Genomic DNA, 23,591 nt, shown 5'->3' with positions numbered 1-23,591 from the left:
AAAAAAATGAAAAAAAAAAGAGGGGTGGCTGAGCCACCCCCCTTGGCCACCATGGGGGTGGCCGGCCACCCCCATTTTGGCCAAGGAGGTGGCCCAGCCACCCCCTTGGCTGGTCTGGCCGGTCTGGGGTGGCCAAACCACCTCCTAGGGCCACGGGGGTGGCCGAGCCACCCTCTAAGGCCAAAACCCTTCAATTTTTTTTTTTTTTTTTTTTTTCAACTGTGGGGTGGCCGAACCACTCCCTAGGGCCATGGGGGTGGTTCGGCCACCCCCAGACCGGCCGGACTGGGGGTGGCCGAACCACCCCTGTGGCCCTAGGGGGTGGTTTGGCCACCCCCTAGGGCCAAAACCCTTCAATTTTTTTTTTTTTTTTTTTTTTTTTTTTCAACTGTGGGGTGGCCTATGGGGTGGTTTGGCCACCCCAGACCGGCCAGACCGGCTAAGGGGGTGGCTGAGCCACCCCCCTTGGCCACCATGGGGGTGGCTTTTTTTTTTTTCATTTTTTTTTTTAATTTTAATCATTTTTTTAATTTTGTAATTTTTAATTTTTTTTTTATGTGGTGCCACGTGTCAACCTCAGCGGTTGACACGCGGCGAGAAGTTGAAATTTGGACGAGAAATCTGACAGGTACTACTTAGGGTTTTTTTCTTCCAAATTTATGTACTACATGTGATACGAAATGAAACTTAGGTACTAAATTTAAAAACACGTAAAATTCAGGTACCTCTGAGATATTTAACCCTATAATATATTATTTTATTTTTAAAAGTTGGACAGGGACGGATGAGTGTCCCTGCCTATCATTTCCCTCGTCTCTATCCTCACCTAACCGTACCCAAAACGCACTGTTTTGAATCCTCCGTCCTCTCATTCTCGCTTCCACAAGCAAACGCAAGCTTAGGGGTCTCCTCTTTCCGCAATCCAACACTGCACGCCTGGAATCTCTTACGCATAACGCTCGCGCACCTCGTGAACCTGTATATCCACCATAATCCCGTAGTTTTATGGGCTTTTCGTGCACAATTTGTCTGCAGCAATGTCATTTCTCCGAGACCCAGTTGAGCCAAGCGTTTCTTTTCAGCAAAACTAGCGGTTTAGAGCTTGTTGACCTTTGTTTTCATCTGGGTTTTTCCGAAAATGGAAGTGGGGCTTGTTGGGTTGCTGAGAGCGGCTTGGATTGCTGGGACTTTGCCTATACTGATTGCTTCGGTGCCGTCTTCTAGGCTGACGGGGTTTCGTGATGCTATGTTGGGCATCGCTAAGCGAGGGAAGATCATGCAGTCCTCGTCTCAGGTGAGTGATAGTTTGTTCCATGCGAGCGTGTTTCGTTTTTTGTTCTTAGTTGGGCCTGTTTGGTTGCAGAGAAATTGGAGGGAAAAGAGAAGGAAAGAAACGAAAATTCTCTAACTTGCGTCTCTTTTATTTGGTTTTGGATAATGAAGGAATCATCTCAAATTAGTCGTTTTATTGGGCTAAGCTATAATGGATGGTTGAGTCTTCTTGGGTTCAAAGTATTAGATTTTGAAATTTTGAAATTTTCTCATTCATATGCGTGTTTTTGCTGATTTTTTATTTCCAACATTTCTTTGGTAACTTAAACAAGCTTTATTATATTTTGAGTAATCCTATTTAGCCTAGATGAAAATTTGGTTTTTGTGTTATATATGGCCTAGCTTGTCCTTCTGCAATAATAAGTTTAAAGAATCGTAGGAAACTTTCTGTTCTCTGTAGGTTATTCTTCTTTTAGAACGTTTTTCCCCCTGAATTTCTCTATTTTTTCTCATAATCAAACTTTGCCGTAATGGAGTAGATTAAACGAGTTCAAATCCTAAGCACTTCAAAGGGAAAGAAAAGGCCTTCTTTGATTTACTCTTTGTTGGATTACAGAGATTCACAGTTCCTCAAAGGTTCTTCTGCCATTTTTATGTTATGGCAGTCGTGTGGACAACACTCCTACTTGTTACAAATTGGATGTATGCGTATACGGCAGCGCCATTGGTTTCAGAACCATTTATTTACTCTGATATTGCCAGCTACTTGACGGGAGGTCCGCATACTTTATTTTGGCACAAATCACGTTCAAGGCCAATAAAGCAAAGATATATGGTCTGGCGGTCTGTTTTTCTTCTTTTATTGATGGAGGTTCAAGTTTTGAGACGCCTCTTTGAGACAATATATGTGTTCAACTATAGCCCCTCAGCTCGGATGCATATCCTTGGTTATCTAGCTGGCATGTTGTAAGTTTCTTGACATCTAGTTCCCTAGCAGTGGTTTTTTTTTTTTTTTTTTTTTCCTAATTGTATTTGTAGTTTTGTGTGAGTGGAGAATTCCAGATTTCATGAAGTAGTCTCTTCTGCTCAAAAAGAACTCTGGCACCAAAATATGGTTATATTCTGGCTCCAATGGTAAAAATAGGAAAAGAAGGGGAAAAAATGATGATTCCAAACTGAGCCTAGATCAGCGATTTAACTGTGTGTGTGTGTGTTTGTGTTTTCTTGGGTTATGTATTGGCATTTATTTATGTTTTTTATTTTTCCAAAAAGGGGTCATTAACTAGTGCTACTTCCACCTTACCGGGGTTGTTAGAGGGTTGACTTGGATACAGTCTTACCTTTCAACATTTTTTGTACGAGGTGATTGCTCTCAAAATTGAACCTATGCAATTGTGCTTGGCTGCCTGAGACCTTACCATTGCATTGGACAATTACCCTTATTTTATGATTTTTATGTATGATAACACTGTTGATGTTGATATTGACAAATTAACACAACATGATTGTGGCAAACATGAGATACTGAATTGAATCGATTTGCTGTCCTACATGTAGCGTAATAGATCCATTTAAATTTGAGAAGACATTTGTGTGGGTGGTGTCTGCTGATTAGACTTGGTAATCTGTATTTGTTGAACCTTGGTTCTAAATTCACCATAAATCAAATTATATGGTTCCTCACAACTGGTGAAGGGTCAGAAATTGGCTGATAGCAATACTTTTCCTTAGAAAGCTACTGTGGTTAAGAAAAAAATTCTATAGCTTTTTTTTAATTGGCTAAGAAATATTTTTATAGGTTAGTCCGTTGGAAATATATATGTTTTAAATAAGAAATACTATCTTCATGCAGTACATAATCTCCACTGGGAAACGACTCTGCTTGCATGTATTGCCCATCATATTCCTTGCCAAAATAAAAATAGAAACTACAAACCTTAAAACCTGTATTTAATCTTTGTTATTCACAAAGTGAGATGCTGTTAATTTGCTATTACTAACTATTTTCGGTTTGTCACTTCTCTTTGTTGTTAGTATTGTATGCGGAAGAATAGATAATGTTCTATTGATATTTGTTTTGTTCTTGAATCTGGAGTAGTTTCTACGCGGCAGGACCACTGTCACTTTGCTGCAATTGTGCATCAGATGTGTATGAATTTGCAGCGAATGGAGTGGCTGAATTCATTGTTAGAGGCAAGAGTCAGATGCCAGCCATTGAATTTGATTGGTTGGAATTTGTGAATCCTCTTATGACACTTGGATGGCGCCAGTGGATTGGTGCAGCTATATTTTGTTGGGGATGGATTCATCAGCGCCATTGTCATGCAATTCTTGTAAGTTTCACTACTTCAGCTATCAGTTTGTTGGTTTAGATGCCAATTTCTTAGGTATTTGACTCATTGTTAATGGAAGCTCTAGTCATATATATTGTTGCAACATCACTTTTTTACCACCGAGCCTCCATTTGTACAGACAAAAGTTTGACAACGGTATTATTTCACGACTGTGCTTATGGCTACAGTTGTGCAAGTGGCAAAGTAGTTGGTTGTAAATGGAAAGTGGAAACTACTCTTTTTTTTTTTTGATAAAAAAATGTGCCTATCTTTGTGTTGGAGATTGATGTCCTTGTAGATGATGGAAATTTGAAGAAATTGACATTATGGGAACATAATTTTGATTTATATTGACGCTTGAGTGTTACATGTATACATAATACCAACACGCCTTATAAAACATGTAGAGTACTCTTACTGCTAATTGTTGGCTCACGATAAATTCTTGTTGTTTACTTTTGATATGACTACCTAAGGGAGACTTGCATGTCATAGCCAAAATGATGGTAAATAACAGGATCAATGTCAAATGAATTCCTAAAAATATTTCATATGAGAAAGCATAATTGCCTCAAACAAGATATGCAAAAAAATGGAATGATAGCTTCCATGGGTGTTGCTTACACCCATGTTCCTTTTTCACATCCAGTATATGGGTAGAAGGAATGAAAATGTTAGTTTGCCTGCTGAGATGCACCTGCCCCCTCCCCTCTATAACTTCAACTATCATACTGTTGGTTGACATTGCAAATTACTTGACAGGGCTCACTGCGGGACCACGTTGAACAAGTTGAGGAGTATGTAATCCCTCATGGTGATTGGTTCGAAATTGTGTCATCTCCACACTATCTGGCTGAGATTGTAACTCTCTCTCTCTCTCTCTCTCTCTCCCTCCAATGTATGTGTATGTAGGTACATGCCTGTTTGTATGTTATTACGAGGTTGAGGATCATCCTATTATCGTGAATTAGTCATTTTTTTTTTTTTGAGAAGTTATACCCGCACCCCATTGGGTGGGGGACTTGAACCCAAGACCTCACCCACCACCTTGCTATATAGGGAGGAAGTATCATTTGAGCTGAAACTCGTTGGTAAACATAAAAAGGGGCATTCCCAAATTAGTCAAGATTATGTCAAGGGTTAGCATTTTCATGGTCCTGATTGCTTTCTGATTTTAATTTGAAGGTTATATATGCTGGTCTAGTGGTTGCCAGTGGAGGAGCAGATCTCACAATCTGGTTACTTTTTGTATTCGTGGTATAGTTTCCTTTACTACACAAAAGTTCTTCACAATTTTTTTTTGTTGGCCTTTGTGCTTCACTTTGATCGTGATTTAAGTACTCTTTTTTTTTTTTTTTTTGGCTTTTCATTGGCAGGTGACAAATTTGGTGTTTGCAGCAGGAGAAACACATAGGTGGTATCTTCGTAAATTCGACAATTACCCAAGCAACCGGCTCGCCATTATCCCATTTCTTTACTGAGGTTATGATGCAGAAATTTATAAGATAATACTCTTTTGAGTGCAATGAAGAAGAGTTGGTTGAGGGAAAGAACATATTGGATTCTATCATATATACCTAGACCTTAACCTTTTTGTTAGAATTTTTTATTAAATCCGACAAAATTTAAACAAAGAAGAAGACAATTATGCTCCTACATTAAATAATATTTTATTTTTTAAAAAACCACCGAAGGAGGAGACCGAGGCCCGGCGGATTTCAAAATAAGTGAGAGGGGTATAATGGATGTTTTACACATTTTTTGTCGGATTTAACTAAAAATTTTAATGGAGGGGCTAAGTAGCTTAAGGGGTTCAATTGCAACTTTTTGAAGTTTGGGGTGACATTGTAATTTGGGTGTAAGTTTGAGGATGCAAGTGTAATTTTTTTTTTTTTTTTTTTTTTTTTTTTAAAAAAAAACTGTTTGTTTAATTGATTCATGAATTGATTACGTTGTTTTTAAAAATATTATGTTCTCTGAAAGCAAGCAATTCACATGGCACTAAATCCATTAATGGAGGTTTTGAACATTAAGAAGGCTCCTGATAGATTCTTTAAGTTGTTTTAGTGTCCCGTTGATTTTGCGATTTTCAAAACGAGTTGCTTGAAAAATAACGGTTTCAAATAACAATTAACAAAAATGTGATTTTTAAAAATGCAGTTAAGTGTTTAGTAAAATTGTAGTTCAATCTTTAAAATTGTGCGTATTTTAAAATACACCCCTTTACCCGCAGTTGAAAAATGTGATTATTTTTTCAAATATTTTCGAATTGCTATTTTTTTTTCAAACGCACTCTCAAACAGAAATTTGGCTTGGGTGCTGTAAAAGAAGCTACGGTATCCCCTGTAATTTTTTCAACAATCCGGATTTGATTCTCCTCTCTTTCGTGAAAAACTTGAAATTAAATATGAACCGTTGAAAAAACTACAGAAAACCTTCTATAATTTTTTATAGCACCTACACCAAATCCCTCAAACGGAACACTTTTCGTAATTTTATTTAAAAACATGCTTATGGTCTTCGAAATTGCAAAGCTAAATGCACTCCTAAGCATATAGCCGAAGGATGCAGGTATCAACCATAAATTACTATGAGTTCTAATGCTGACAAGTAAAATGGAGTTAACAAAAAGGCTTTCATATTGCAAAGATCCAAAGTGCTGCAGAGAAGGAACTTAAATGTAAACGATGGATAATGTTGTGAGTTTTAAATTACTTTCAAGCGCACGAATTGTATGTAATATAGTATGTGCAAGTGGAAGGTTGAATTCAAAGAGAATTGTATTGCGAAAATTAATCTCTATTTAAACTAAGGGAAAAGTACACATAACCCCCTCAAACTACCCCCCAATTGTCAATGTACCCCCCAAACTACCAATTGTGTCAATTGCCCCCCTCAAACTACCAAAAAATGAAAGAGAATTGTTTTCGCATAAATTAATTTTAACTTAGTTCCAAATATTTGGGATTTTTATGCAAAATAAATAAACTAAATTAAAATTGATAAAGAATAATTGAAAAAAAGCACTAAGGTTTTAGCATCTATCTCGCCAAATCAAGAAACACGTTCTTGCATTTTATTTATAAACCCGATAAACAACTAAGCCTTATTCATTGTTCAAAATTCTTTAAAAAAAAAATTATATTGAATCATTCAATAAATTCAACTCAATAACAAATCACAACGAATGTCCAACTAAAATCAAATTATCCATTGTATCTGTTTGATAAACAAATCACAATTGATATCCTTTTTCAAATGATTTATTCGATGTATTCATCGGTTGAAACACATTGAATATCCAACTTATGACAATCAAATATTCAATCAAAAACTTAAATCAATTAACTGAATTGAACTTGAACAATATTTTGATTAAACAACGGAGGTATATAAATAAAATAACAAGAACGTGCATTACTAATGACGATGTTTCATCTTCAATCTTAGTTGAAGATTTAGCCTCTCATGACTAAAGACAAAACACTAGCTCAAATTGAAAGCATGAAAACTGAAAGACAAAAAGAAAATAATGCAAGAAGAAATAATGTAAAGAGCACTTACAAATTGAACTTCTAAAAAAATATAAAAAATACAAATCTGGGCGCTTAGTTACATGTTTATGTATCCGGCTTGCGTAAACTACAACACACAAGTTATAAAAATAACCATTTAACCAATGGCCCAGATGTGATAAAATTATTTAACGGTCTAGATGTAACAAAAGATAAAAAACAAGTGGAGTCATCTTCCTTCTTTAATCAATGGAGAAACCTAAGGCCCAACATTGCTGAGTCCCCAATCCAAATTCACACGAGCTTGCTTGTTTTTTCAACCCTTCTCTCTCTTTGATCGGTGTTCTTGCATTTCTATTATATAATGGCTGGATCCGTAATTTATTCCCTCTCTCTTCTACTCTGAAATGTTGCGGCTGTGCAAGAAGAAGGTAAAAAGGTGACGAAACTAGCAAAATTTGTAGAGCTCAACTCAGAGATACAAATTCTGAAGCAAAACCTTTGTGAAATGTGCGCGCTGTCTCTGTGAATTCCGAGCAAAACCCAGCTGTCCAAGCAAAACAAAGCAACAAAAAAGCTCCAAATTTCTAAATTCATCCCTTCATCTTTTGTAGGTCTCAGTCATGGGACTTTCTTCAACAATAATTCAAGTTAAATTGTTGGCAAAAATTGGACAATACAAATCTGGAAATATTTAGTAATCTACGTTGCAACTATAATTAAGGAGCAACATTACTTAGGTGGCCTTCGATAAGGGTATAATATGTCATCAAGACTCCCTCTTTTATGTAGTTGTACACTATTCAGGTTCTTGCCCACACCTGAACCTGATGCTACTAGTTCTGCATTCCTAGTAAACCTGCACATCCGTGAACTTCAGCATTTTTGGCTCTTATGAGGATAAACACCAAAAAAATTTATTTATCAGATTTCTATCTTGCTTGTTCAGGTACTCATCCCCTGCGTGATGACCTGGTTTGTAGGGTTGAGGTTGAGGTTGAGGTAAAGCACGAGCATCTTCTGGGAATGAAGAAACAGAAAGGGAAGCTAAAATTAATTATACATTACATCTCGGGTGTCCCGAGGAAGCTCAAATCACTGCAATATATAAAATTTTCACAAACATAGATCGGATCAACTGTAAGTAGAATTGTGAATGAATAAGAGGCAGCAAACCATGTGAACAAGTGGCGTTACATTTGGACAAAGCATCTAATACATATGGTATTCACCACCCCAATCAGTTTGAACAGATTTTATTTTTGGCATTAAGAAGACATTCAACCATTGATTGAAAATTGAGAAAAACTTGCGTGACATCAAATTTAGCCTGAATAACCCAAGTAAACTGACTAAAAGTATCCACAAAAGAGACATAAAACCGATTGCCATTTATTGAAATAGTTGGGGAAGGACCCCAGATATCTGAATAAATCAAGTCTAAAGGATTACTAATAGAAGTTTAAGAAACTGAAAAGAGCAATTGGTGACCCTTTGCCTACGGACAGACAGTGCAGGGTACCGATGCCTCATTGGATAAAACAGGAAGCTGAAACTTGGGTAGAACAAAGTTGACCGTCCAAAGAGCTGGATGTCCCAAACAGTGGTGCCAACTATATGGAGAAGTCCTCTCACCAACGAGTGCTTGTGATTGAGATGAAGACACTTGCAGAGGAAGGAGGTGATAAAGACCATCCTTAAGTTGGCCGTGATGAACTGAGAGCTTGGTCTTGCGATCCTTAATGGTGAAAAAAAAGAGTGAAATTCAAAGAAAACATCATTGTCAAGGGAAAATTGACGAACAGAGAGAAGATTCTTGCATATGTTAAGAACATGAAGTAATTGTTTGAGTAGAAAGTTTCGACAAGAGAAGGAAAGAGCTGTAGAACCGGAGTGAGAAATAGACAAACCTATGCGGATCTGATCTTGTCCAGAGTATTCTTCAGAGGATATGTTCAAATTCTGCAAGTTGTTGGTAAGATGGTGTGTTGCACTAGTATCCGAGTACCAATTTTCTTCCGGAGGAAGTGTAGGCGAAGAGTTAATCATACAAAAAGAGTTATGTGATTCTCTCAACTCTTCATGATTGTTTCTTATAACTAGCTAGGAGAGTTATTGCTTGCATTATCCCCGGTTTGGAAAGATTAACCCAATGGATTTTCACCATGTATAGCCTACTGTATAATCTCTATAAATTATAATGAAAAAGAAGAAAAAAACAATTTTGCTAGCTGGGTTTGTGTTGTTTTCTGCTTTCTTTGTCTCTTATCTGATTTTCTCTTTCTCTTCCATGATTTAAAGAGATATTTTGCTTTGAGAAATTGAAAAATAAAAATCACGTTTTTCGTTAAGCTTGATCAAATACGGCTTGCACAAAACTCTGTTGTGACATTGAAGAAGTCCTATAAATGACAGCCTTTCCCTTAAATCTACGTATGAAAGCAAGTCAAACTTAAAGTTTGAAAGTAGTGGCACCTAATCTTTTTCATTCAATATATGCAGTCATAATGTCATGAAATATGACCAAGTAGAAAACTATGCATGCTAATGAGCTCTACTCTATAGGTGAGTACATCTTACCAATTATAAAAAGTAAAATCCTCTGTAAAAAGTAGAAAACTAGGGGATTAAGGGTGAAGACAGAAGACGTGAAGATAGAATAGATGATGTGCTAATTCAGGTGGCGTAGGATTGGTCATTTTGAGCGTAGCAATAGTACCTCAAATGCAGTGTGAGGAGAGCAACTGCTGTTTGCTAGTACTGCTTTTGGTAATGTGAAATGGTAGTTTTAGGTAGTTGTGTAGGCATTAACAGCAGCTGCAATATACAAGGCGGACGGGGAGGTGGAAGTGTTTGATGCAGTAACAGAAAGAGAGGCTCAAATTTACAAGAAATCAGGATGTAAGCTAGACTAAAAGGATAAACTATCTATGTGCCAATGATATGTACTCTCCTAAAGTCTTGAACAACTAAGTGGGAACATAAAGCAAGTAATATCATTAAGTAGACAAGCTATAACTTCGATGAACATATATGTTTCAATTAGAAAGCAAAAAATCAGCTTACTGACCTGGGCAGCCTGCAATTGTGACAAATTGCCACATTGGGGCATTCTCTAGCGTAATGACCTGGACATTTGCAATTCTTACAAAGGTCGTCTCGGCTGAAAACAAAACCACATACAGTAAACATTGAGCAGAAACTAAGGGCATGTTAAGTTCTACACCAGAAAATAGGAGCGCAAAAGAGTATAAGATCACAGATAAGTTAACATTGATATTCAGTAAAACAATTTATCAAAAATATTCAGTGAAACAAACCAATATATTACTGAGTTTCTGGTGTGTTAGGAGAAAGAGAGCACAAAAAGTATATCAGTTTCATACATGCCAGGAATTTTTGAAAATAGAGCCTATAGAAAATGAAAAGCAATCCATATACTTGTCTCTTCAAATTGATATTGATCCAACAAAAACACCAGACAAAATGGCTTAATATCCTATGCAAGTTCTTGTCAAGACAAGAAGAACCAAATATATAATTACATAAAATATGCAAAGAACCTGCATTAAAATACAAAATTATATTATTCGCATGCTGCAAATCTGTAAAGATTCCTAAACAGTGTAATACAGTTTCTAGGAGTTCAACATGAACTTAACATACACAATGTAACATTCAAACCTGTTTTTTATCGAGCACAATGGGGGGAACAAAAGAATTTCTACAGCCTAGATGACCTTCATCTGACCACGTGAATTGAGATCTATAAGTAGGATTGACACAGCTCTTTGAAAATCACACTGTTTCCTAAAAGCAGTTAAAAAACCAAAGCAAAAGGCACATAATCATCCAGACACAAAATCATCTAATACGAACAAGGTTCTCAATAAAAAATTAAAGTATAAGCCTTACCCAACACAAATATGATGATAATTACACTCGGGGGACTATCTCTAGTGAAGCTTTAAGAGTTTACTTTTTTCCCCTAGCCCACATATTATGTTGAAAAAGAGAGAATATATAAATGGTCAAAGTCAAAAAACCTGAAACCCCAACGTGAATCTCTCATGTTAGGTGCATCACGATAGGAAAAGCAATCAGAACGGATCTTATGATCCGATGGGCTCCTACTCCTGCTTCTGCTCATGCTGTCCGAACTCATTTTCAAAATTATACTTTAAATACCTACCACCACTGATCTGCAGATATACCACCACCACAACACCACACAGCTTGCTGCCTCCTTCCTGTCCACATTACAACCACATACCCAAGATCACATCCATGAGTCCAAACCGAATCCCTTCCTTTCCCCTTCAAAACAGAAAACACCAAACCCCAACAGCAAAGAATACAAAATTTTCAACAAGCAACCATCTCATAGCAACTACTTATCACTTAACTCGGCACCCAGATATTGATAATGCAACTCCTCCATTAGAAATTCAAGCATCCCTTGCAACACGGTCAACATTCCCAATTGGACACCAAACTTTATAAAGATACATAAACTGGATCCAGACTCCAACTTCTTTTGAAATTATCTTAACCGGGTGATGTTCTTTAGATAATAGCCTAAAGCATTTGGGAAGAGAAGAAAGAGAGGAACAGAGTGGGACGAGTTCCTTGTCATACATGAGGGAGAAAAATATTCAACTGTAGGTATGGCCACAATATTAGCCCAAGATGATAGGAAAACACCAGTAGATAATTTCCAAAGGATCATTTTCAATATAAGAGATACGGAGGGAGTACAAGATGTTCCCACGGTGAGCTAGGTACAGCATTACTGAAATGGCCCATTTGAAAAGAGAGTACTATCTCCAATCTAATCTCTCTCTGTGCCCCATCCAAATATAGGAACCAAATGGAACATTATGGCAGCTCTACATCATTCCCGCATTTTTTGGCGGATGTCGGATGTCATGCTGAGGATTTCCCCATGCATGTACAAATCTTGAACTAAAAAAATCCGACGCCATTTGCAATACGCTTAAGCTTTTAACGACAATAATTTAAGAGAAATGTTTACTGTTTTAGAGAAGGAAAGCAATTTTACAAAAATTGAAGAAACTTTTTCTGTCGAACCGAAAATGTATCTATTATTTAAGGTCGCACCAAACACCGAAAAATATTTTTTAAAAATCGTTATACGCCGAAAACAAACAAATTGCCAGGATTTGATCTTTACCGATCATCCACAACATAGCAATGAACTAAAGGGTGGGTGTGTAATCGATTGCCATTATATTCCATGTATCCTATGCGTAGTAGCTAGTTCTAATTGTGTTACTGAGAGAAAAGAATAGCATTACTCAATAACATGTTAATTGACATTGAAAATGCTTCCTTGACTCACAATCTGTTTCACAAAACAGCAGCCATAAAGAAAAGGTTGACCGGATTCATATATGTTGCTTCTGGCGGTTAGAAATTTAGTGATAGAAAATATAGGATTTTGTCATTTGGTTAAAATTACTGGAAGAAATTAAGTGAGTAGGGTTAATGGAGGGAAACACGCAATTTATGCTTGAAGCATAGACCCTTATTTTTGGGTGGGGGACATTTATGCACAAAGGAAGGAAAAGGGGAGGGAAACTGTACATACTCCAGAAACAAAACCACTTATAAAAAATAAAAAACAAAACCATCCAGGAAAATATCTAGTGAAGATAAGAACTCATACTTATGGATAGATTTCATCAACTCATACTATTTCTCATTAGCCAAAATCTAACCATTACAATAACAGTTTCACAATCTAACAAATAGATGAAAAGATAACAAATTCCTTCAATAAAGTGCTTGCAAAACAACATAAAGCAACCAAGTGCTTGCAAAATTACAGTTTAGTGCAAAATGATAACATCTGGGGCATGCCCTTGGGTAGTTTTGGATCCACCCCATATTTTTGGTCCCACGCAACCGATATACCTAGAGTCTTCTCGCACATACGAGAAACATCAATCACCATACAGCAAAAATCGTCAGCAAGCGTGCATTCTAACACGCAGAACCTATTCTTCTCCAGATGGAGCAATCTAGGAAGTCTTGGTCCTCCCCTGACTTCACAATATGGGATACAACCACATTCAAGACCCGGTATAGGCCCTTGCAACCACACATCCAAATCCAAATCGTAGGCAATCAATAAGATTTCATCAAGTTTGCGTTCGATCCAGTATAATGTATTACCTACACCCAGAGTCCTTTCAAGCCAGTCAAAGTGATACATAGGGTGGAGCATGCGCCTTGCAGGCACAAGCTCTTTCCAAGACCTATGTTGCACGTTATATTCATAGAAGATAGCAGAAGGAGGGGCGTCTACAGATACACGGAAAGCCCCAATAATCCTGTCCGGATTCTCAAGAGCTGCATAAAAGATTAAACCATCCTGAAGAAAAGTTGGAGGATTAGGTAAAGCTTCCCATTTTCTACGGACAGGATCAAAAACCTCACACCAATGAGGATCAGTATGATCACGACAGAGATTATTCAGAACATATATCTTTCCACCTAGAACCGAAGCGTGTGGGTGGCGTCTCCTAGAAATCATCCTAGGAGAAACATCGATCCATTCCTTCGCAGCATGGGGAGTAACCCGTAATTTGTACACATCACGAAGCGGCTCATAAGCAGCGTTCCTTCCACCCAAACAGTAGATGTGGGAGCCTAGGGCTGCTAAGGCGCTGGACATGGGAATTAATCCTTTCCAAAAAGGAATGAGCCGTTTTGGGTAGGCCGTACCAGGACCGTCTGCATGAATATTGATGGAATACCACTCCAAAGACTGCCACTGATATACAGAATTCCTCACCTCTTCCAGAAGCTTCCAATCCAGGAAAGGCAAACAAAAAAAGATGTCGTAAGAACGAGGAGAGAAAATCCTAGCATCACGATGACTATGAGATTCGTAAGTTGCTGTTGGATGCCGAGTTGATAATTCCGAAATATATGGACTCCTCTGAGGAGGCAATAGGTCTTGGCCCATGGAGTACCTCTTGTCTTTTTTTGAGATACCTTCTCCTATGGAGTCTTTACTTAGTCCTTTTTTTCGGAGGCTGCCTTCTTCCATAGATGAGTCAGTCTGGGGAGGAGATGACCGATTCATAAAATCCTTCAAGGACATCTTCTTCGTAGAGCTTCGCTCTTTTCTTCTTTGGGGAGTGCCTTCTTCCATGAAGCATTGAATTCTTCCTTCTTTTGGGACGAATCCGTCCATGGAGTATTGCTAATGAAGGAACGGTGGTGAAGGGCTAATGGACAAAGGGGTACAACCCTGGTACACAATAAGTACACAAGAAAAATCCCTAATTAGTAGAAGACACACTAATTAATTTAAAGTAAATCCAATCATAATCAACTACCTGAAACAAATCAAAGCTAATTAAACAATCATAATTGGTGAGCTCAAGAACCTTACCTGACCCCACTCCGCACCCCATCCCACCCCACCCCTCTCTTTTCCAGGAAAAAAAAAGAAAAAAAGAAAACGAAAACGCACTTTGACTATATGTTACACACCATCTGCATAGATTTGATTGATTTCTCGTTGTTAGGGACTCAGGCATCTTGATTAAATTTCAAAATAAACAATCAAACCCCCACATCCAAGCTTGCACATACTCAAGAAAGAAAGAAAGAAAACCATCCTGGAAAATATCTAGTGAAGATAAGAACTCATACTTATGGATAGATTTCATCAACTCATACTATTTCCCATCAGCCAAAATCTCACCATTACAATAACAGTTTCACAACATGGCCTCCTCATTTAGTACCATCGACTCTTATCACCCCTGAGTTCAAGTTACCAATGATCTCGACTTAGATGTATGGTCTCACAACCTAATCTTCACATATTTATTCTTTCCCCATTATAATGAACCCGTTCAAAGATCAACACACTAACATTTCTCAAGACTATACAAGTCAAGGCAATAGCTTTGGTTAGAACAAGAATCTCACTAACAGGTTTTCGATTTCTTGCAAGTTTAAATCCTGTACATATCAAATTTCACTATAGTGAAAAAAAAAAAAAAGAACAAAGATTCAAAGAAAGAGAAAAAGAAATTAACTTTGACTACTTCATTCTTATCTTACATCACTTAACCAATACTCACACTACACCTGATTCTAAAAGAACCCCCCAACCACAAAATCCTGATTAAGCCAACAAAAAAACCAGATAGATCATAGAAGAAACAAGCTATTTATTCTGAAAAGCCATACAAACTAAAAAGAAACAGTAACAAGAAACAAAAGAACACTTATCCAGAAGAGTTAAATTAAGGAAAGCAAGTTCTACAGGACCCAACAAATCAAATCTTATTCTGTCTGACTCTCTGAGTCTCTGATCCCTCCCACTCCATCAGACCTTGTTCATGTCCTTTTTATTTGATTTTCACTCATAACCCAAAAGAAAAGAGAAAAAAAGGAAAGAAGAAAGACTTCTCAGCCAATTTTGTTTGTCACTGAACTCCGAACCAGGGGAATAATTTCATTCCAATTTCATCATCGAAGTCGGACGCTTTTTTTTTTTAGTAGAAAAAAAATTCTTTAAAAGTTGGTGTCTTTGATCTTCGAGTTGGTTCCAAAAGAAGCAGAGCTTTCCTTTCTCTTTTCTCTCGTCCTCACAGGTACCCACGATTTCTCTTCTTTTGATTCTTTCACTTCATTGGGTAAAACAGAGAGCTTTTTCTATTTATGTTTAGAACAACTTGTTATGTCGTTTCTAAAATTTTGATTTCGCTGTATATAGCCAATTTCTAGGTTTTTCTTTTCTCTCTCTCTGATATTATTTTCTTTTCTTTTTTCTGTACTTGGTCTTCTTCCTTTTTGGGGAAGGAAAGTTAATAGATCGAAATTCCAAGAGGGTTTTGGTAGATAACATGTTTTCATCAATCGGGATAAAGAAACCCTAGCGTAAATGCAGCTAGTCAGAATGATTTGGATGCAGGGGCTTTTACTGGTGAAGAGTGCGTATTTATATATAGGAAATTAACACTTCAATCTCTTTATTTTTCAAAATTAATCATCACAACAATAAAAATCTACACCGTGTAACAACTCCCAATCAAATAAAATCACGCAAAAGATGAACCCTAAACCAAAAAAAAAAAAATAGGGAAGAACAGGAAACAATCACAGACCAATTATCAAAATCCATACAAGCAAACCAATTCAGTACATGTACATGCGAAAACATACAAAAAGAACAATTAGCCCTAATCCTAAAACTTTTGCGCATCTGAGAGAAAGATAAGGGAACGAACCTGATGCTATGGCTCCGTACGGGTCCAGCGGATGATGAAGATGTACCAACGCGAATCTGTGACGGTGCATGAGGTATTAATTTGTTCTCATGAACAAATGTACGTTCACCAGCAAAACTCTGTGTCAGATTATATTAACTGTCAAAGGCAGTAAGCGAAGACAAAAGATACTGCAAGGCCAGTGCATAGATCGATGTTGATCATTCATATGATAAATGAGTGACAGCAAAAAAATATTACACTATCAAGTATCTCTCACTTCCAAAGCGAAGTAGCTAGCAATCGAAACAAAGGCCTTTAATTGTTAAAGAAACCAACCTTTCTGGCAAGGGAAGTAGCAATCGAAAGGAACATGAACGTATGGCTCATATAATCGCATAGTAAAAGAAGTGATAAACAGAGAGAAATTTTTTTATTCAATAATTTTCAAGTAACCGATTACATCAATATATACTAGTCTGTATAGAAACAGAGAAAGGAAAGCTATAATTCTAATTTACAGTCAAATCAGAATTGATACATGTAATTAATTATAATGAAATTATCTCCTCCAGCTTTCTTTCCTTGTGAGTGCAACGGCTATATTTTTATATACTTGAAGAGCAAGGCAGGCAGTATGTCAAATGTATCCATGGCGAGTTTCCTTTGATATCATGACTTTGTGATCTGTCATTGTGATCTGATTGCATCAATGTTGAATGCATTTGATTGCACATATCTCGGTTCCCTTTCTTCCCTTTTGTGGTGTGTGTCGCAGCATGATATGCTGCATAATTGGAGGCTGTGATGTCTACAGTATCGACAGTTGGCTGATTGTCTCCATGCAAGTCTTGAGACTTTCCTTTGCTGGCAGTGTTTGATATTGCAGCATTGATGGCTGCAATATCAGTAGATGCGGCTTCTTCCTCAGCTTAATTGACTGGCAGACTATGTTGGCAGAAGCTTGTAGCAAGTGGAGTTCCAAGAGCATGTTGGATGTCTTATGTAGATTGATTCTTAGCTCTATTGTTTATCATATTTGGCAGGCTGGGAATGCAATTAAATTCCAGGGTCGGATTCTAACGGAGGAGCAGATTCTTCGTAGGATTTATTGGGAGTTCTGTTCACGCCTATCGGGGAAGGGAAAGTTCCCTATTTCTAGAGTAAATGTTTCTCTTTGTCATGTTTGGAATATAGTAGAATTAGTCTTGTTTTGATTTTTGGTCCTCTTGTCGTTTAGCCTTCTCTGTTTTGATGCAGAGTGGCTTTTGAGCTTTGTTGTTTTGGTAGGTCTAGCTAGACCATTGCTTGTAATTGCAGTTGTTTGAATGAAAATGCTCACTAATACATAATATATATATAAAAGAAAGATCTAGTAAACAAAAGGCTTTGACGTAAGGATGAAAGCCATAAGCCGAACCACTTAAAATCTATATTTCCTCTCATTCCTATTCTCTTTCCTCTATCTCTCTTCAAACTTTTATTAGTTTTTACAAGCTGAAGGTCCTCTTTTTTCTCCAGCGAGAGTTGTAAAATTAGAAACTTCTCCCGCATTTTCTCAGCAACCAAGCAGAGAAATGAGACGACAAAGAGAGAATAACAGGTGAGAAGTTGACAATAAACATAGAGTGAGTGGTTTATAATGATTTTAACTGAATATCAAACAACAAAATGCTACAATAACTTCCACTTCTATATTTTCAAAATCCTTACTCTCGAATGCGGCGGTTACCATATCAGCTTTTTAAATATTTTTCAAAAATCATTATTCGCTGAAAACAAACAAATTGCCTGGATTTGATCTTTACCGATCATCCACAACATAGCAATGATGGGGAAATTTGAAGAAATTGACATTATGGGAGCATAATTTTGATATATATTGACGCTTGCGTGTTACATGTATACATAATACAAACACGCCTTATAAAACATGCAGAGTACTCTTACTGCTAATTGGTGGCACAAGATAAATTCTTCTTGTTTATTTTGGATATGACTACCTAAGTGAGACTTGCATGTCCTACCCAATTTGATTTTGCGATTTTCAAAACATGTAGTTTGAAAAATAACGGTTTCAAAAAACAGTTAACAAAAATATAATTCTTAACTGCAAAAAATATAATTTTTAAAAATACAGTTAAGTGTTTAGTAAAATTGTAGTTCAATATTTAAAACCGTGCGTTTTTAAAAACAACCCCTTTACCGGCTGTTGAAAAACGTGATTTTTTTTCCAATACTTTCGAAGTGCTATTCTTTTCAAACGGACTCTCAAATAGATATTTGGCTTGGGTGTTGTAAAAGAAACTATAGGATCTCCTGTAAATTTTTTCAACAGTTTGGATTTGATTCTCCTTTCTCTCTCTTTAATGAAAAACTTGGAATTAAATTTGAACTGTTTAAAAAACTAAAGAAAAGCTCCTATAATTTTTTTACAGCACCTATACCAAATTTCTCAAATGAGACACTTTTCGTAATTTTATTTAAAAACATGCTTTTGGTCTCCGAAATTGCAAAGCAAATGCACTCCTAAGCATATAGCCCAAGGATGTAGGTATCAACCATACATTACAGAGTTCTAATGCTGACAAGTAAAATGGATAACAAAAAGGCTTTCACACAGCAAAGATCCAAAGAGCTACAGAGAAGGAACTAAATTAAATATCACTTAAATGTTTACTACGGCAGTACAAATCCAGAGGATGTCCAATAGCTCCAAAACTCTTATTCTTGCAGAATCAGAATATGGAAGTAATTATGCAAACAGGTCAATGCCCCAAAACTTGGCAGGCTGATTGGTTCGATATTTCCTGTCCAAACTTTTGATCAGGTCCACGTCCTCCTTGCTTAGCTCGAAGTCAAAAACTTGGAAATTCTCTTCCAATCTCTCCGGTTTGGCTGTCTTTGGAATGATAACCGTGTTACGGTGGATGCCCCATCGAAGAACAATCTGGGCCACAGTTCTTTTGTATTTTGCAGCCAATCCCTGGAACAGAGAGAAACAAGATAACAAAACTTTTGCAAGACCAGAACTAGATATGTTCGGCTCCGTTAATACTTTTTAGATGGAGTTTTTTGTTTGAAAAAGTGTTTCTGATGTGAGATAAATCTTAAACTAGTTTTGCGTTGTTTGTTAATGTTTTTGTTTTAGAACGAGAAAACAAAAGCGGGAGAAAAAGTGTTATCAAACGAATTTTATGTACAGAGTTAATGATATCAGATGACAATTTATCCATCATGAGAGGAAGAAGTAACTTACTTTGAGAACTGGATCATCCAAACACGAAACTGTACCAAACCATTCATTGTTGGCCACAGCACCTCCTAGAGGGGTGTGAGCTGTAACACAAATCCCATGCTTCTGGCAGAATTTGACGAGGGAATCGCGTTGAAAATAGGGGTGCGTTTCAAATTGATTCACAGCAGGCTTCACTTTGGAGTAAGCTAAGCAATCTCTAGTTAGAAAGATGTCATAGTTGCTGTATAGAAATTTTCATCAGAACACAAATTTCATAATTTTAAAGATATGAAAACTGAAGGATACTCAAATCAGGAAAAAAAATGTTACAGCTTTTCCTTTGCTTACAGTGTATGTCAGATTCCAGCTGAGACACAGAGATAAACAATAAAAGACGTCTTTCCAAACACAAATTCAAAATGATGACTTTGGCACAGTTTAATTTAATACACACTCCAAAAGGCTATGCGATACATCAGGATTTTTAGAGGCTTTTGTCAATTTGTTGTATAAAATGTCGCTGATGATTTCTAATTGAGACATTATAGCTATTCCATACCACAATCACGTGGTTCAAGTCATTAGACTGTGTCAAAGTAGGTTTTACTAGTTCATCCTGCCAAAATTCAGCTCTTTCTTTGGCAGCCCACAAATTATTTAACGTTCATGTTTCCAACAGCCAAAAAACCACAAATTCTGGATCTAAATTCCACACTTTAATCTTTTGAACGGAAAATGAGGCAAGAAAAATCCCTTTCCAATTTGCAAAAGTTGTACAGTTATTCTCTTACTACTTCTCATACAAGTATGCACACATGTATAACTACTAAAAGCATGAAGGTTATAAAATATGTGAATCTCGTGAATAGCAATTCCCCTATAAAAAACAAATTTGAGTGATTGTCATCCCTAGTTAACATCTTGAGTTACATACGATAAATGTTCCATTCCACTTTTCTATGCTTTAAAATGAGTAAAAATAGAACTTCAGATTATGGAAGATATAATCAGTAGGGAGATTGTTTTATAAAAAATAAAAATAAAAATAAAAATAAAAATAAAAATAAAAATAAAAATAAAAAAAAAGGGAAAAGAGCCACATAGAGTAATCACATATGGTCAGCATATATAGTTTCAAACTACACATTGGAATGTGCTTTAAAAATTAAAAATGATTGTCACCTGATCCCAATGCTGCGAACTAAACCCATTGAAACCAGATCTTCCATAGCATGCCAGGTAGTTTCCAGGGTTATGGTTGTATCTATGTCCAGCACACCATCCTCATCCAAAGCACTGCCGGTGTTACCCACTCCTGCATGTACGTAGGAAAGAAAATTTTCGGAAAATTGAATTACTGGCAGGTGTGGAGGTCTCAAATTGCTTTAAATATGTTAAATAATTAGTTGTCCCAAAAGGCTAAGCTGGTAGAAAATGTTGAATTTAATCATTTAATTAATATTCTAACACTCCTCTTCGTGTGTAGACTGAAACTCTCTATCAATAAGTGGGGCTTCATATATGAAATATTTAATTAAAATGTGAGATAAATTACAGAGATTCAAATTCTAAAACACTACTTTGATATCATATTAAATCATCAGTTGTCCTAAAAGCTTAAGCTAATAGGAAATGGTGAATTAAATCATTTAATTAATATTCTAACAAAAAAAAAAAATAACAAAACATTATCACAACATTATGAACTGTACACAGGTATCATAAACTGTATAGAATATGTTAACCAGTTAAGCAAGAAAAAGGAGTTGTGTGATGAAATGGGAGGGGGACTCATCTCAGTCTCTAAGTTCCAATTCAAAATTCCCATTGGCTGATTTTATTCAATGAACCCACTTTCCATCAAACGTAGGCCTCCCACCTCAATGGATGGGACAAAGCCAGCAAGCACTAGTTAAGAGACTCAAGCCATAGTGTTTTGATCGTTCCATGAACTTGACCTAGTTGCCCTTGTAATATTGAGATTCCCCATTAACACCATCATCAGCACGCTCACCACGTAAGCAGTGCAATAACATGTTATATATGCCAACTATTTTGTTTCTGAAGCCATCTCATATTTTCATCATATGAGAATTGGACTTTAAGCTATGCAGCCCATAAATTGTAAACCTCAACTACACAGTAAACAATACAACATACAGATAACAACAGCAAAATGATGAAACAGACAGACAGGATGTACCAGTATGCCTGGTAGCTACAGGGAAGTGAATAAGGTACAGATCCAGATAATCTAGCCGAAGCTTCTTAAGGCTGTCTTTACAGGCTTCGACAACATGTCCATGGTCTGAATTCCAAAGCTGCAATTGATGTGCAATTAATCAAAGAGTTTGTCATTATCTCAAAAACCAGAGATAACAGCTATCACTAATCAAAGAAAAGTTATAATTTCGCAGTTAAACTAGCCTTTGTGGTGATAAAAAGATCCTCCCTCTTCACAAGTCCAGTCTGAAATGCTTCTGCAAGTGCCTCCCCAACTTCTGCTTCATTCTTGTAATCAGCTGCAAGCAACATAACTTGTCAAACATCATATGCCTCATAAACACCTTAAAAAGCCGGAGATACTACGACCGCCACGGAAGCCCACTGCGAGTATTAATGGTGAACAAAGCGTGAAAGCAACTACATTTGCTCTCAAGTGTATTTTCTTGAATTCCAATGATTTTATCAATTTTGATCTAATGATAGTTCAATATACACAATGTATACATTAAGCCTATAGCTATAGGAACTTTCACCAAAACAATAAAAGCTAGAAATGTTAGATTATGCCATTGCTGGAACATTGATACTAGTATTTTGGTGTAACTGCTCAGTTCGGTCTTGGTTGCTAGTTGTTGGGTGTTTTCTGGTTTCTGTCCAGTTTGTGTTTTTGAGTTGTTGTTTGTTGTTGAGCTTGTATGCTCTGTTTGTTGTTTTGGTTTTAGACAGATTGTACAGATTGTTTTGAGTTTTATATAGTTTACTTATTCATCGAAAAAATAAAAGCTAGAAATGGTGCACGATGTTTATGGGATTTTCAATGGTTTGCAAATCCAAAAAGTAAATCCCCACATGGGTTCAAATGTGTATTGATTATCTTAAACTGAAGCAACTACAACAAAGAATTTCCCCATTGAGTTGAATTAGCAAAAATATATAGAAATTCATAGTTCAAAGAGTAGCCTAACCAGAAAGTTGCAAGGTTCAACTATAAATCATATTAACTAGTGTGTATGTTCATCAAGTAGTAACCAACACAAAATAAATTGAATACCCAACTAATCTTCGAGTAATAGAACCACAAGTCTTCAACCCACCACATAAAAAATCCAAAAGAACAAGTTTTTTATGAGAAAAAAGAGTACCGGCACAATCGAAATGGCGATAACCGATCTTGATTGCGTTGATGATGAGGTCCCTCATTTCTCTGCCTTCGACACGCCAAACACCAAGACCCACAACGGGCATCTTGAACCCACTGTTGAGTGTTATGGCCATTCTCTCTGGGATAACCTGAGCGGCTTCTTGGACTGCTAAGTTTCAACGAGATTGGCTTCGCTCTTCTTGGATGATGGCAAATATGCAAGCCACTATTGTTAGTGCTGATAAAGCCACCGTTGAACCGTTCGTAATCCTTTGGGTCAAGGTTGGCCAATTTCAGTTTAGTAACTTGATTGGCCTTGATCCACTTTATAAGGCGGACAAAAAAAAAACCTTAACTTGGTCCACTTTATAAGGAACCTATAGAAAATAATAAGCACTAAATATGATCCAATTATAAGCAAGGTAATAATTTGTGTTCGCGAGATAGAGTAATGCTACATAATATTTTTTTATTTCTTAAAATTAATGTGATTTTTAAAATTATTATTTGATTAAAATTCTCTAATGGTTCATCTTAAATACAATAGTAATTTTAAAAGTCACGTCAACTTTAGAAGATAAAATAATGATATGTAACATTACTTGTTGA

The 23,591-nt window shown here is 36.6% G+C and overlaps 3 protein-coding genes across 5 annotated transcripts; 1 reads left to right on the top strand and 2 right to left on the bottom strand.

The window, feature by feature from the left end:
- The first annotated feature begins 815 nt into the window (after positions 1 to 815).
- LOC133882663 (polyprenol reductase 2) lies at positions 816 to 5,572 on the top strand. Its single transcript, XM_062321868.1, has 6 exons — positions 816 to 1,294; positions 1,889 to 2,238; positions 3,371 to 3,605; positions 4,368 to 4,466; positions 4,791 to 4,862; positions 4,982 to 5,572. Exons 1-6 carry the CDS (start codon positions 1,139 to 1,141, stop codon positions 5,084 to 5,086), a joined length of 1,017 nt encoding a protein of 338 aa, XP_062177852.1. The 5' UTR covers positions 816 to 1,138; the 3' UTR covers positions 5,087 to 5,572.
- A 1,578-nt stretch (positions 5,573 to 7,150) lies between these two features.
- LOC133882215 (uncharacterized) lies at positions 7,151 to 16,475 on the bottom strand. Of its 3 annotated transcripts, XR_009902643.1 has the most exons (3): positions 16,399 to 16,466; positions 10,191 to 10,283; positions 7,151 to 8,858 (listed from the first exon to the last, which is right to left on the bottom strand). XR_009902643.1 is itself a non-coding variant. In XM_062321332.1 (2 exons), the coding sequence occupies exon 2, from the start codon at positions 14,343 to 14,345 to the stop codon at positions 12,966 to 12,968; it is 1,380 nt and encodes a 459-aa protein (XP_062177316.1). In that variant the 5' UTR covers positions 14,346 to 14,402; positions 16,399 to 16,475; the 3' UTR covers positions 12,822 to 12,965. The 3 variants fall into 3 exon arrangements, 1 of the variants encoding a protein (XP_062177316.1); XR_009902644.1 differs by lacking the exons at positions 10,191 to 10,283; positions 16,399 to 16,466 and adding an exon at positions 9,031 to 10,184; XM_062321332.1 differs by lacking the exons at positions 7,151 to 8,858; positions 10,191 to 10,283 and adding an exon at positions 12,822 to 14,402 and having other exon boundaries at positions 16,399 to 16,475.
- A 2,499-nt stretch (positions 16,476 to 18,974) lies between these two features.
- LOC133882630 (NADP-dependent D-sorbitol-6-phosphate dehydrogenase-like) lies at positions 18,975 to 23,274 on the bottom strand. Its single transcript, XM_062321838.1, has 6 exons — positions 22,984 to 23,274; positions 22,043 to 22,137; positions 21,819 to 21,936; positions 20,798 to 20,930; positions 19,637 to 19,856; positions 18,975 to 19,363 (listed from the first exon to the last, which is right to left on the bottom strand). The coding sequence occupies exons 1-6, from the start codon at positions 23,114 to 23,116 to the stop codon at positions 19,133 to 19,135; spliced, it is 930 nt and encodes a 309-aa protein (XP_062177822.1). The 5' UTR covers positions 23,117 to 23,274; the 3' UTR covers positions 18,975 to 19,132.
- Between the last annotated feature and the right edge of the window lie 317 nt (positions 23,275 to 23,591).

This window comes from Alnus glutinosa, chromosome 11 (genome assembly GCF_958979055.1).
Source record: "Alnus glutinosa chromosome 11, dhAlnGlut1.1, whole genome shotgun sequence".
Classification (NCBI taxonomy): Eukaryota; Viridiplantae; Streptophyta; class Magnoliopsida; order Fagales; family Betulaceae; genus Alnus; species Alnus glutinosa.
The sequence above is the reverse complement of the archived record's forward strand: the minus strand, read 5'-3'. Positions and strand labels throughout refer to the sequence as shown.